Source organism: Rhyacophila brunnea, unplaced genomic scaffold (assembly GCF_057557595.1).
Source record: "Rhyacophila brunnea isolate RB1 unplaced genomic scaffold, BYU_Rbru_1.0 scaffold_13, whole genome shotgun sequence".
Classification (NCBI taxonomy): Eukaryota; Metazoa; Arthropoda; class Insecta; order Trichoptera; family Rhyacophilidae; genus Rhyacophila; species Rhyacophila brunnea.
The window spans coordinates 33012620-33025849 of NW_028232785.1; the positions used below are offsets into that span (position 1 = coordinate 33012620).

Consider the following 13230-nt stretch of genomic DNA (forward strand, 5'->3'; position numbering starts at 1 on the left):
CAATTACCTGCTGTACTGGTCCGTTATCTGAATGCGAACATCCAGGTGTTGGATCTTCATCATGGAAAGGGTGTATTGCATCTGCAACGAACTCGCGTTTAACGTCAACCAGCTGGAGGTCAATCTCGGGATTAATTTCAGCGAGACGCGTTGCTGGATACTGAAGAAAACATTATACATTTTTGTAATCATATAAAAAAACAATTTTGAGCTCGTGTACCTATTTTATAACAATGCTTACTTATAATTGAGCTGGGTAGCTGTCTAAATGTACCTATGTCAAAAGGTTTTTGAAAGAAAATTTGACATCCTCGTATGTTCTTAAACAATTTAAAAAAATATAAACTTATCGTAGGTATTCTGGTAAAATAATTACAAAAAAACGCAGGAAAGGACTTAATAAATAAAAACTAACCTCAAAATCGCAAATGAATTCGTCTGTGTTCTCCTGCTTTATATAGATGCGCGTGTCAGGGCTGTTATGGTGGCTGGTTGTTACATCAAACTTGTCTTCAGTACCAGATTGGTCTCCATCACATTCTCGCTTGACTTCCATATTTGCGTATCAACTATCGTACTATGCAATGTGCTAGAGACAACTTGACAACTTTCTGTTGTGTTGTATATAAGTGTTGCCGAAATACAGTTAATAATATTCCGTGTAGCTATTATCTGATAAACAAGAATGTACTTATTGAATTTTGTAGGTATTATGGTACAGATACTAATGTCAAGAACATCGACTACACGTAGAACTTTTATCGTAACTAAAACGTGTGTCCTGTCGCTGGAGACTAGTAGAGAGTGGAGCCGTCACGAAAAAGGTATCGTCAGTGTTTACAGTATAGGAGAAAAAAACCCAATTTGATTTATTAGTTATTATAATATATAGTGAGATGCGCTGTTCTCGTTATGATTGATGAAATGCTGACGATCATTTTCGTACCATTGTTTTGGTTAGACAACAAAACATACATATAATTGTGTCACCGTGTCAAGTGTGTATTTTTATTATAGGTACCTAGTTTCCACAGGAATACTTTTCAGTATTGCGGCAACACTTTTCTAATATTACCTTGAAAGGATGCTCTCTGTCACATAACACGTGGCTTCTGGAATATATACCCTTAACATGGATGCAAAGCAACGATGTGATGGAGGACACTCCGATATAGAAGGCAAGCCTTTGTTTGACACGCTGAGTATCCATCCAAACAATGCGGTCGTTTCAAGTTGCAATTTCGAGGTTAGTTTTTGGAAACTAATTTTTTTTTACAATAACATTAGATTGAGAATAACAATGATTCGTTTTATATTATAAACTGTGGCTTTTTAACAAACAATGTAGGAACATAGTGTGATATTAATTGTTTCAAAAAAATACATGTTTATACAATTTGACAGCTACAATACATCTGTGATAGGTATTAAAGGGTTGGTTTGTTTATCTACTAATTCATGTTAAATATAAATATTATACAATGATATATGGTGATGACGTGACATGAAACTGTTTTACCGTGTTTACAAAATGTAATAATGCTTTTTTCAGCACTTTAATATGGCGGACCTCTCTAATATAAAATCTGAGACAGATGATCATCCAGCTGTCGTCAAGCGCGAGATTATTGAAGATGTTTCACATCCATTATATGATGAAGAACCTCAACCGGGTTGTTCATATTCAGATTACAGGCCACATCATCAGGTACGTTCAATTGTACGTAGGTATATGTGCCGTTTTCTTCCCTTGATGCCGTCTTATAATATTGAAGGTTTGAATTTGCAATGCATCTTTGAAACTCATTTCACCATTATTAATTCGCTCCAACTTGTTTCATTTAGTGGTTTTAGCTCACACTGATATTTTAAAACAAAACCATGAGCATTTATTTATGATGATTTATACATCACAATCATTCGAATGTAAAGCAATAATTAATACGATTATCTAAAATTGTTATCAATTGTATGGTGAATAAATGAAATTAATCGTCCGTGAGTTCTTTTTAGGCAAGTAGGTTATACAAGGTAAGCCTATTGTCTACAAAAAACTACTTGCAGCCATAAAATACAATAAACGGAAGCTATACCTACATACGTGTGAAATGGGGTGGAAATAGACCAATTCTATTGTCAAAACTTTATGTAACAAATTAATGTTGTAAGCCTCAAATTTTACTAAATTATCTACCATGCTGCATGACAACATAAATTGAGGCGTTCCAGCTAAACAGTTTGACAGGTCAAAACTGGCACACTGCGCAAGCGTTATAAGTAAGCCGGAATAGTTTTAGATTTAACGTTTAGTTCACTGTATCAGCAAAGTGCAAACCATTTTGTGACCGTCAAAAATGGTTTGGTCTGAAACGTCAAACCACTTCTCACATCTGTCAAAGTAATAACTCTCCAGACTGAACCTAACCTAAAAATGATCTCAACATAATATTGCGTTACCTATGAACATTATATTATTTTTAGGATTAAGAAAAACTGAGATTCTTCTGTATTTATATATTGTGAGATGTTCATATTAATATTTTAGTCATTTACACAGTGGGAGTTCAGTAGAATTAGGTAGGTACATTATAGCGTAGTAACCGATACCTATTATTCATTAGTAACCATACGCGAACAATAAACCGATTTTCATCGTATTGTTCCATGATTCCACCCAAATTTTCTATGCATAGAGTTCGATTCGTTGTCATCACTTGTTAGGTATTTATAACCGTATAATAGTATAGTATGAATAACCTAAAATGTGGTAATGACATTAACATATTATTTAATCAGTACTTATATTAGTTATCGCTGAATTCTTAAAACGATTGATTGTTGTACCTAGATAATTATTTCTTAAAGAAGCTACTCGTACTTACTTCAATATTTACCTCATAATAGTGTTATTATAATAATCAGTACCTACGAGAATGTGAACGGAACTTCCGATGTATTTTACAAACCTAATATTAATAATATATGTATGTTTCTGTATAACAAAACACAATAAATACTTAATTGAGAATTTAAATAGGTACAAAAGAACACTTCCAACGGTAATATGTAAATGAAAAAAAAAAAAAAAAAAAAAGCCTTTCAACGTTACGTTCCGACATTAAATCTGTCAAAATTAGCGCCTTAACCGTCGAAGCTTATAAAGCTCAAAAGCCTCCGCCACTTTCAGACGCGTTTGTCAAAATCTAATTAGAAATTAAATTTCTCTTAAATTCTAATCACTTTCTCATACAATGACTTCGATACTGCTTTGTCCAAAAATTGCCCTTCTACGTGGTCATAGTCCAGAAACTTTGCATTCTTTATGTTGGTTGATTTTTTATATTGTTAGTATAAATGTTTTGATTGATTTATTTTTGTATTTTATTTATTGACAGACCCCGCTCGTAAACCGTGACATGGATTGTATGATTTCACCTGATATCTTTGAGAGACAATCTGCACAGTCGTTTGGTGAAATTGAAGTGCAAGAAATGGCCATCAAAAAGGAAATAGCGATTGCGTCTGCGAAAGAAGTCCGTCTGAGGTTGAACAGAGCTTCATTTTTTGTTAGAAATTTTGTTTGCAACGTGTGTTGTAATTTTTTTTCATCAGCGCACATTTTAAAGTGCCATAAACGTATGCACGATGCGTCGCTGACTTTCGATGAAGTGGCTTTTCCATGCGACCAAAGCAGTCACTTGTATGAACAGTTTGATGCGTCGACGTTTGCAAGTGATTCACAGGTAACTCATATAATATACATGCTCATTTGATTATTGTTGTTAGGTATATAATGTGTTATATATGCTTATATGCAACATAAATAGTACACACAAAACTTTGTCAGTCATACATATTTGTTTTCATTAGATTAAGGTGACCATAATTTACTGATGTGTTGGTTAGTTTTTAAAATTCAACAAAACCCCGCGAAGCCAAGCCATGATAAATAATAGTCCAAAATTATTCGTCTATCTGAAAAATATCTAAAATCTTGTTATTAAATCATACAGATCTTTGGATATTTTATAGATCGAAGGATATTTTTTATTAGTTATGGTTTGGTATAGGCAAGGCTTAATGAATTTTAACGCCATCTGTAAAATGTACTCCTAATTCAACTAAAACAAAAAAGTATAATCGAAATAATATATAAGTATAATCATAACATTGGAATGTCGTTCGGTTATTATACATTCACCTTCCAAATTAAATCAAACATTGGCGACCAAATATTGAAGAAAAAGCTTTGGGAGACCTTCTCTGGCTTATCATAATAATGATACTGTTACTTAATATTTATAATGTTATTTTCAGAAGCGTGAAATAGGCCTGATGAATATTAAGTATAAGAATAATGATGAGGCAGCCATCATCAAAGAAGAATTAGTTGAGAATGCTATTCACCAAATAAATGATAAATTAACGCAACCTGGCTGCTCTAATCTGCAATACAAGCCATTAGACCAGGTATGTTTAAAAACAAATGCAGTTTTTTTAAAGTCCGATAGGCCGAAGTCAAATTCTGGGCGCCCAATTCGGACTACTTTTGTTAAAGCACTGCTGGTCGTATAGTACGGGAAATGTTGGGTTCTAATGCGTTAAATGCTGCTGGTTTATCAGCATATAACAGTGACTTCACGAATCCATTTCTCTAAATCAATTTATCTGCAAATCTTGATTCAAATAAAGCGATAGTTGCGGTAGCTGTATGGCACTTCCTGTTGAAATCACTGTTCTTTGGAATGATTCCATATTTAAAACAAAGTAATAATCATGGCTCGACAAGGATATCCATTCACCTAAACCTGAGCTTTGGCGCTATTTTTGAAAAATTGTGCGGTGATTCCACCAGCGTGTAAACCGCACCAAATGATGCATTTTTGTGAATGTAATAAATTATAGGAAGCCTTCTAGATTGGTATTTTGCCGTCTAGGAAATTTTCCTTATTAACAAATCCGTTAAGCAAAAATGAGCGTCATCCCTTAACACAATTTTGCGATAAAATGCAGTTATAAGTTGGGTTAGCATCAAGTAGAGTAGTTTGAGTGCCAAATTCCGAAAGAACTCGATAGTGTAGAGTGGCATAAAGGTATTTAGAAAAAAAAATAGTTTTAATTTGCGTAAATCGACAACGGATTTGCTAAGTAAATACGGATACTTAATTAGCATTGCTCCAGCGTGGTTCTATTCATAAAGATTTGCCGGGTGAGGTATACTGATTAGGTATGCTCACATACTGTAGCTTAAAGTTTAGAAGGATCTTAATTTGCTACATATTTTTTCCGTCTTATACGCAGCGTAAATGAAAACTGCCATTCTTAGTGGTATTGGATGCTATGTCCCATGGGCGGCGCGCTTCTGTATGCGGCCTTTGTGTATCTTCCGTCTGTAAGGCTCCCCTTTTTTTGATGGCGCAGTTCCGACACCTGCGGACGTAGTCGTCTACTTGTTTTCGTTGCTTCTTCCAGAAATATAGTCGTGCGATCGCCCTGTTGGTCTGTCCCGTTCCGGGGTGACCTGCTTTATGGTCGTTATGGTACGCCCTTATGACTGGCCGCTGCTGCGAGTGTGGTACTATTATCAGGCGTCTGCCTTTTACTACTCGACATAAGTCATAGTCGTGCATTTCAGTTCGATCGTCACTCTAGGTGTCGTCTCTTGGAATGGGTCTTTCGATGATCATCTCGCCCGACTTCTGATCGTCTCGTTTTGTTCTATGCCGGTCACCAGGTCTGGTAACTCCAGCACTAAAGCCATGGGGGTTGGATCTGTTGTCGGATACCCTCTGGTATGCTCATACGTCCATGTCTATGTCTTCCGACGGTTCCGGTTCCGAGATAAAGCGTCCGGTAGTTGGTTATCTTTCCCTTGACAGTGGGTAATGGTGAAAGAAATTTCTGATAATAGGATCGCCCATCGGGTTTGTTTCGCTCTTTGGTCTTTCGCTTGTTGGAGCCGAATGAGCCCCTTATTGTCGATTACCAGGGTGAACCCTCGTTCTTTTAGGCAGATCCTATAACGTTTGATAGCCCAAATGATCTCGAGGGCCTCCTGTTCATTGCTGTGGTACTTGCGTTCCACTGCAAACAAGCAACCCCTGGCGTATAAAATGATGTGTCGATCGCCGTCGTCCCTATCTTGGAAGAGGACAGCCCCCATCCCGTGTCCGTCAGCCGCAGCTCTTCTTTTATGCTTTGCATAAAGGCTGTCGCGGCTTCCGTCCACCGGAACTTCTGTGATGTGATTTGCAGCAGCTTCAGCCGGTATATACTACATCTTATCCGCAACAATGTCATCCATATTTGCAACAGCAACAAATATCATTGGTCAATCAATGTCCTGTGCCTAATGATCTCCATTTACCGTAACGCGAGTGCCGGCTTCATCTTTTGATAAATAAAGTTCGATGGTTTCACCAGCATGTGAACCGCAAAAAGCAGTGCATTTATTAGATGTAATTGAGTTTGTAGGGTCTCACTTAGATTGGACTCCATATACGCCAATTTTGTCTATTAACCAATCCGTTTAGTCAAAAATGAGCGTCATCGCAGTGTCGAAGATTAATTTGACAATTTGGAATCGGTGCTCGATCGTCACTCTATTCATGGTTGCCTGTCTAAATACTGTTCAAAAATGTCAAAAAGCATGCGCAGTATCACAGCTCGGTTTGACAATTAACCCTTTCGTAAGTTTCGTAAGCAAAAAAAAATAGTTGTGGATTCACAACAAACAGAAAGGTAAATGACATTTAATGCAAATCGAACCAAGTAGTCATAAACTAGCAATATTTCTCCTGACATAAAATTTGAAGACTCCCATGTGCTTTGTTATAAATTATTATTATTATAAAAACAAATATTATCTTTAATGAGTATAGTCATGTGCTGTGGTTAAAGATTCATCTCTAAAGTAAGATATTCTTACAAGAAATGAAAACATAATTAATATTAAATTCTACAGGTTTCTTTAAAAAGGTTTGTCGATAGCTATTTCGGTTGTAACACCATTATCAAGACTATTCAGATAGGCCGTTTGCCTTTGCTTAAATACTATACGTGTATAGATAGAGACAGAATACATTTTCTTATTCGTTCCAGCAATATTATGAATTTTTACATTATTATTAATTGTAATATTATTAATACTTTGAAAACCCTGAGTGGGTTTTTTAAAAATGGATATCGAAATTTTCAAAATTTATCAAAATTACAGTGTTCGATGGTTATTTATTGACATTATTAATCAATTAAAATATTATTAGTATAATTGTCTTAATCGTGTGCTTAGATTATATTTAATAGTGGCGACGAATACATTACCAAATTTTCATTAAAGATTAAAGATTCAAATCGTTATTACAAGTCCATTGGTTATCACGGCATTATTTCAGACAAAATTTATCAAGAAATTAAACATAGCGTTAACGTAGCATTCAAAGCTAATAATAATCTAGGATTAAACTTAAAAAATAGTAAAGATAAAATCAACAAACTGGAGAAAAGCGGAGTTTATAAAATAACATGTGGCACATGTAGTCTATGCTACATTGGACAATCTGGCAGGTCAATAAAAACTCGTTTTGAAGAGCACCTCCGGTCTTTTAGGAATGGTAAAACAGATTCTCAGTTTGCTAAACATTTGATATCAAACTCGCATAGCATCAGTAACAATGAAACGCCACAATGTCTGCATATATGTAATAAAGGTCTAAAATTAAATTTACTTGAACAGTTGGAAATTAATCGCGAATTATCCAAAAGTTATCACATAATTAATGAAAATTTGGTAATGTATTCGTCGCCACTATTAAATATAATCTAAGCACACGATTAAGACAATTATACTAATAATATTTTAATTGATTAATAATGTCAATAAATAACCATCGAACACTGTAATTTTGATAAATTTTGAAAATTTCGATATCCATTTTTAAAAAACCCACTTAGGGTTTTCAAAGTATTAATAATATTACAATTAATAATAATGTAAAAATTCATAATATTGCTGGAACGAATAAGAAAATGTATTCTGTCTCTATCTATACACGTATAGTATTTAAGCAAAGGCAAACGGCCTATCTGAATAGTCTTGATAATGGTGTTACAACCGAAATAGCTATCGACAAACCTTTTTAAAAAAACCTGTAGAATTTAATATTAATTATATTTTCATTTCTTGTAAAATGGAATTCTACCAAGTAAATGCTAACTCAATTAATAAGATATTCTTGGTTCACTTCTCCTTGCATGCAGCGTATATTTTTTGTGTAGGTAAGTGATTGGACCCCTTACCCTAATCTGTTGCAGACTAGACAAATAGAAGTTAATGGATATTTGTGTTCAAATAACTTTTTAAGGTTAAGCGACCAATAATTTATACACAAAAGCGAAGTGTGCCCCAAAAGTGGACAAGCCAAACGTAATTATTTTATTTGCACGTTAATGATAGTGATGATAATTTTAATAATCATGTTCCAAATTCACGATATTATATTGAAACCAACAGTAAAGGTTTCTACTGGGAATTATTGGCCACATTTTCTCCAATACGGAATAGTACCTGTCGTTAATAATCTATTACATCATGTGGAATTCTGATGTATGAAATTAATATTAAAATACTGTCAATGATCGCACTGTGCACACTCTCCAACGACACACTATTAACATAACTGATAATATTGATATCGATTATTACGATTTGTCTAGGTTTCTACCAAGGGATTTTTCACGACGAATCACGATACAGACGAGAATCAACAATCCTCAGATGATGGCATCCAGGATAGAACGATACAGTATTCAGAAGTGACGATAGATGAGAATAGCATTAAACAAGAAATCTTAGAACGACGTGCTCCGAAGGAAATTCGACTTATTCTTAGAAGAGTAATCCATTTCTCACGTAATTTGATTTGCTGCATTTGTAACGCAGTTTTCGGATGCGGAAATGCTCTAAAAACTCACAAAATGGTGCACATAGATGTGATTCCTGATCAAAATCGAAGCATAGAAGTTTCGCACCATAGTAATGTCAATGTACATAAAAAGACAATTACTGGTGAAAAACCTTATAAATGCAATGTATGTTCATATGGATGCTCGCGACTTAGTGATCTTAAGAGACATAAAATGACACATACCGGTGAAAAACCTTATAAATGCAATGTATGTTCATATAGATGCTCGCGAATTGGTCATCTTAAAGAACATGAAATGACACATACTGGTGAAAAACCTTATAAATGCAATATATGTTCATATAGATCCTCGACATCTTGTCGTCTTAAAAGACATAAAATGACACATACCGGTGAAAAACCTTATAAATGCAATGTATGTTCATTTAGATCCTTGACATCTGGTCATCTGAAAACACATAAAATGACACATACTGGTGAAAAACCTTATAAATGCAAACTATGTTCATATGGATGTACGACATCTAGTGATGTTAAAAAGCATAAAATGACACATACCGGTGATAAACCTTATAAATGCAATGTATGTTCATATAGATGCTCGCAACTTAGTAATCTTAAAAACCATGAAATGAGACATACCGGTGAAAAACCTTATAATTGCAATGTATGTTCATATAGATGCACGACATCATCTCAGCTTAAAACACATAAAATGACACATACCGGTGAAAAACCTTATAAATGCAGTGTGTGTTTATATAGATGCTCGCGTATTGGTGTTCTTAAAATACATAAAATGACACATACTGGTGAAAAACCTTATAAATGCAAACTATGTTTATATAGATGTACGACATCTAGTGATGTTAAAAAGCATAAAATGACACATACCGGTGATAAACCTTATAAATGCAATGTATGTTCATATAGATGCTCGCGACTTGGTAATCTTAAAAAACATGAAATGAGACATATTGGTGAATAACCTTTTTAGAACAATATTATTCATATTATGTAGGTGATACTTTTCGCATTCCTAAATAGTATCTTCAAGTGACCTACCTCACATTGTGTCTACGTAAAGTGTTCAACCCATGTGTGCTACCAACGCTCACACAAGTGTCTGAAACATGAACTCTTAATGTAAGATAAAATTTAAAAAAAATGGATACCTTGCGCAACTTGACATGAAAAGGTGCTTCTTGGGCACATCGGTAAAGATTGCAAAAAAACTAATGGACAAGGAAGCAGACAAAAATACGCGATGGGATCTCGATCCAGATGAAATTGTAATAGACTAGAGATGTCTATCAGTGAGTGGACAACCGCTGGACAAATGGCGTCCTACAGTGGTACCCAAAGAGCGGAGCACTAAATGCCCACAGGTACACCCTTCAGCCTGCTGCTTTCATAGTGTTTGGAAAATGCACGTGACAGCAAAAAAAACTGGGTACCGAGAAGTCTAGAGGTAGCTTTACTGTGTTTCGAGAAAAAACTTCAACTTGCTTCCAGCCAAATAGATTCTGGCTTCCTGGAAAGTAGTTAAATACCATCTATCTATAGAGTGCACACTGGAGACCTAAAAAATGTTGGTATGACTTGGAATTATGCTAAGAGACTTCAGAGCGATATGTATTCTTGACGGCGGCAGTGTGGTGTCTAGCTAACAAGGGGAAACAATTTAAAGTTAATAAATTATGTCAATTACATATTGGTTTTTATTTTCTTTTAATGTGTTTACTGTCAATAAATGGTTGAACTGCATTGTATTATGAATTTAATAAATCGCAAAATTATAAATTAGTACCTACTTATTTTACTTTTAGTTTTTAATAAATCTGGACCGGTTTCGTCCGCTTTAGAGGGACATTATCAACTTTAGAATTGTCCCTCTGAGGCGGAAGTTGATGAAGCACTAAAAATTTTTGCGTTTTATTAAATTAAACAATAATATATATAGAAATATTTTATAATTAATTTTTAGGTACATTATCGGGAGTAACACTGACCCAACTTATTAGGTTCACGGGCGGCTTGAACGGTGGTTATTGAATTATTATAACACACAAGTGATACACTGATTTATAATGTTGAAACAAGTGTGGCTTTCTGTTGGGATGGTATATCCGCCGCGTGGGCAGCAAACCCTTGCGTGGTACCACCGCTTTTATAGTTTTTTATCATACTGATTGGAAAATATCTATTATTATTATCTTAAGAAGGGCGGGAGGGAGATGCGTAAGAAGTCTGAAGAGTATAGCTAAATTTCCGAATGTTCTCAGGCCTTTTTGGGTTTTGAAAATTTAACGTTGCTTGGGTTTCGAAGCAACCTTGGCTCGGCTGAAGTTTAGGGATAGAAAATAGCATTGGGCGCAGGGCAGGTACTCGAAGATCGCCTCTCGCAGAAATCGTTTGCGAAATGTTATTTAATTCATAATATTTATCAGGGATTGCAAACTTTTATCAGGGGTGTGTTTGTTATTGAGGTAAGGTTTGTGATATGAAATTGTTGACGTTTTTATGGAGAAGGGTTTTACCTAATCATCGAGTATCTATTATTTAAATGCCACCATTCAAAGATCAGATGCTACATTCATCATGATAATAAGTATATGTAGGTACGCTATGTTCCGCTCTGCGGAGTCGAAGCCTAGACGTTAAATAAGAATACTGAAAGCTTTCTATGTGTGGCTATTTTGGGGTACCATCAAAATATCCTTGGTTTATCACATAACCAGTCTTAAGAATTAAACGCCAGCAATCAAGACTCATTAACTCATAGATAACAGAATACTTTGACAATATTTACTTTAATGAGAAATATGATTAATTACTCATTTTATATTATATTGCTCAATCTATTGGTGAATGCATAGAATCAACGTTTTTTTGGTAAGACCTACAATCCAGCGGTCGGTATGTCCAAGTTCCCAATGGCATATATTTTATGCTGGTAATTGGTTTTTTCTTATTCTGGAGAGTGCAGTTTATTGTCAGAATAGAAAATGATGTCTCTGCCACTACTATTTTCTTGTCTGTACAGCAAAACGCAAGAACTGATTTCGCTGGCACCTCTGTTAGCTAAAGCTTGATTAAAAAAACTAGCATTTACCAAAGATATTGGACGGTGCAATCTCTTTAGCATTGACCTATTTTGTTTTCTAGTTAAGTAGTTATGTCAAATATTGAAACAGTTTAACTTTATTTTATAAAAAAGCCGTTACATCACCACAGGCAACTTTGAGGAAGGAGCGTAAATCAAAACATATCGCTATTGAATCCACAGATTTGGTGGCAATGGTACCTAACATGGGATTTTCACCGCGAGCCATTTTGTTTATTTTATAAATGAGTTGGGTAGGTAGGTACTGAGTTTCAGACACCTTTTCTCATTAGTACCAGCGATCTTAAAGGCTTAAAATTATTCGGTAGGTCTATTCAATCGTTATTTTAAGTGGTTCCTTTAGAACCCCAGGGGTCTTTGTGACCGTTGAAGAAGTCTGTTGCAAGTTATAAATAATTTGGCGGTGCGTAGATAACGTCGGTGTGGGGGGCGGGGGGGTCCGCGAAATGTTAATATAGGTACTTACAAAAATATTTGACACATTTTCATTATTATGAATGTTAAAATAAATAGCAGTTCGTTGGTTGCCTAAATGTGTACCTATGTTTGGATTGATTTTATGCACTCTTTGATTCAGTGCTGTAATTCTTGTAAAGTAAAAAAGACTTAATAGACCAGAACGTAACGCACCTACTGATGTACTTACCCTCAAGTTCAAAGCTAGCTCAGGTTGTTGGTGTGCACTTGAGGTGTCAATAAATAATAATTAATAGTGTAATAAATTGTTTGTTTCGACTTTGTAATTTAATACTATAAAGGAGCACGGGTCCAGAATTAAAAAAAACACCAGGATTAGCTTTACTTCGTATAATGTTTTCACCAAATATTTTTATAATATTCCTTTACACTTGCATCTTAATATTAATTTATGACTTAATATGAATATGAAAATACTTTATAACAAGGTTCTTAATATTTATTATTTTTTAGATACCTAAGTAATGTGATATAACACAATACGAATTAGTCTTTACAATTATTATTGCTTTGAATTACAATCCTTATTGTTTTTTTAATTTACAATTGAGGCTTTTGGATTACAATCGTTATTGTTCTTATTTTATAATAATTATTATTATATTTGAGCTATCACTTAAACACCTAGCGATGACTTTAAGTTATCCGGATAATTAAACAATCTCTGCAGCGACCGGCGTCGGCTGTAAGTTTGCACTA

The 13230-nt window shown here is 34.7% G+C and overlaps 1 protein-coding gene across 1 annotated transcript; it reads left to right on the forward strand.

The window, feature by feature from the left end:
- Positions 1-983: 983 nt before the first annotated feature.
- Positions 984-4575, forward strand: LOC147077324 (uncharacterized). The gene is made up of 4 exons (XM_085941057.1): positions 984-1246; positions 1553-1708; positions 3396-3743; positions 4318-4575. The coding sequence occupies exons 1-4, from the start codon at positions 1133-1135 to the stop codon at positions 4573-4575; spliced, it is 876 nt and encodes a 291-aa protein (XP_085797183.1). The 5' UTR covers positions 984-1132.
- Positions 4576-13230: the final 8655 nt, after the last annotated feature.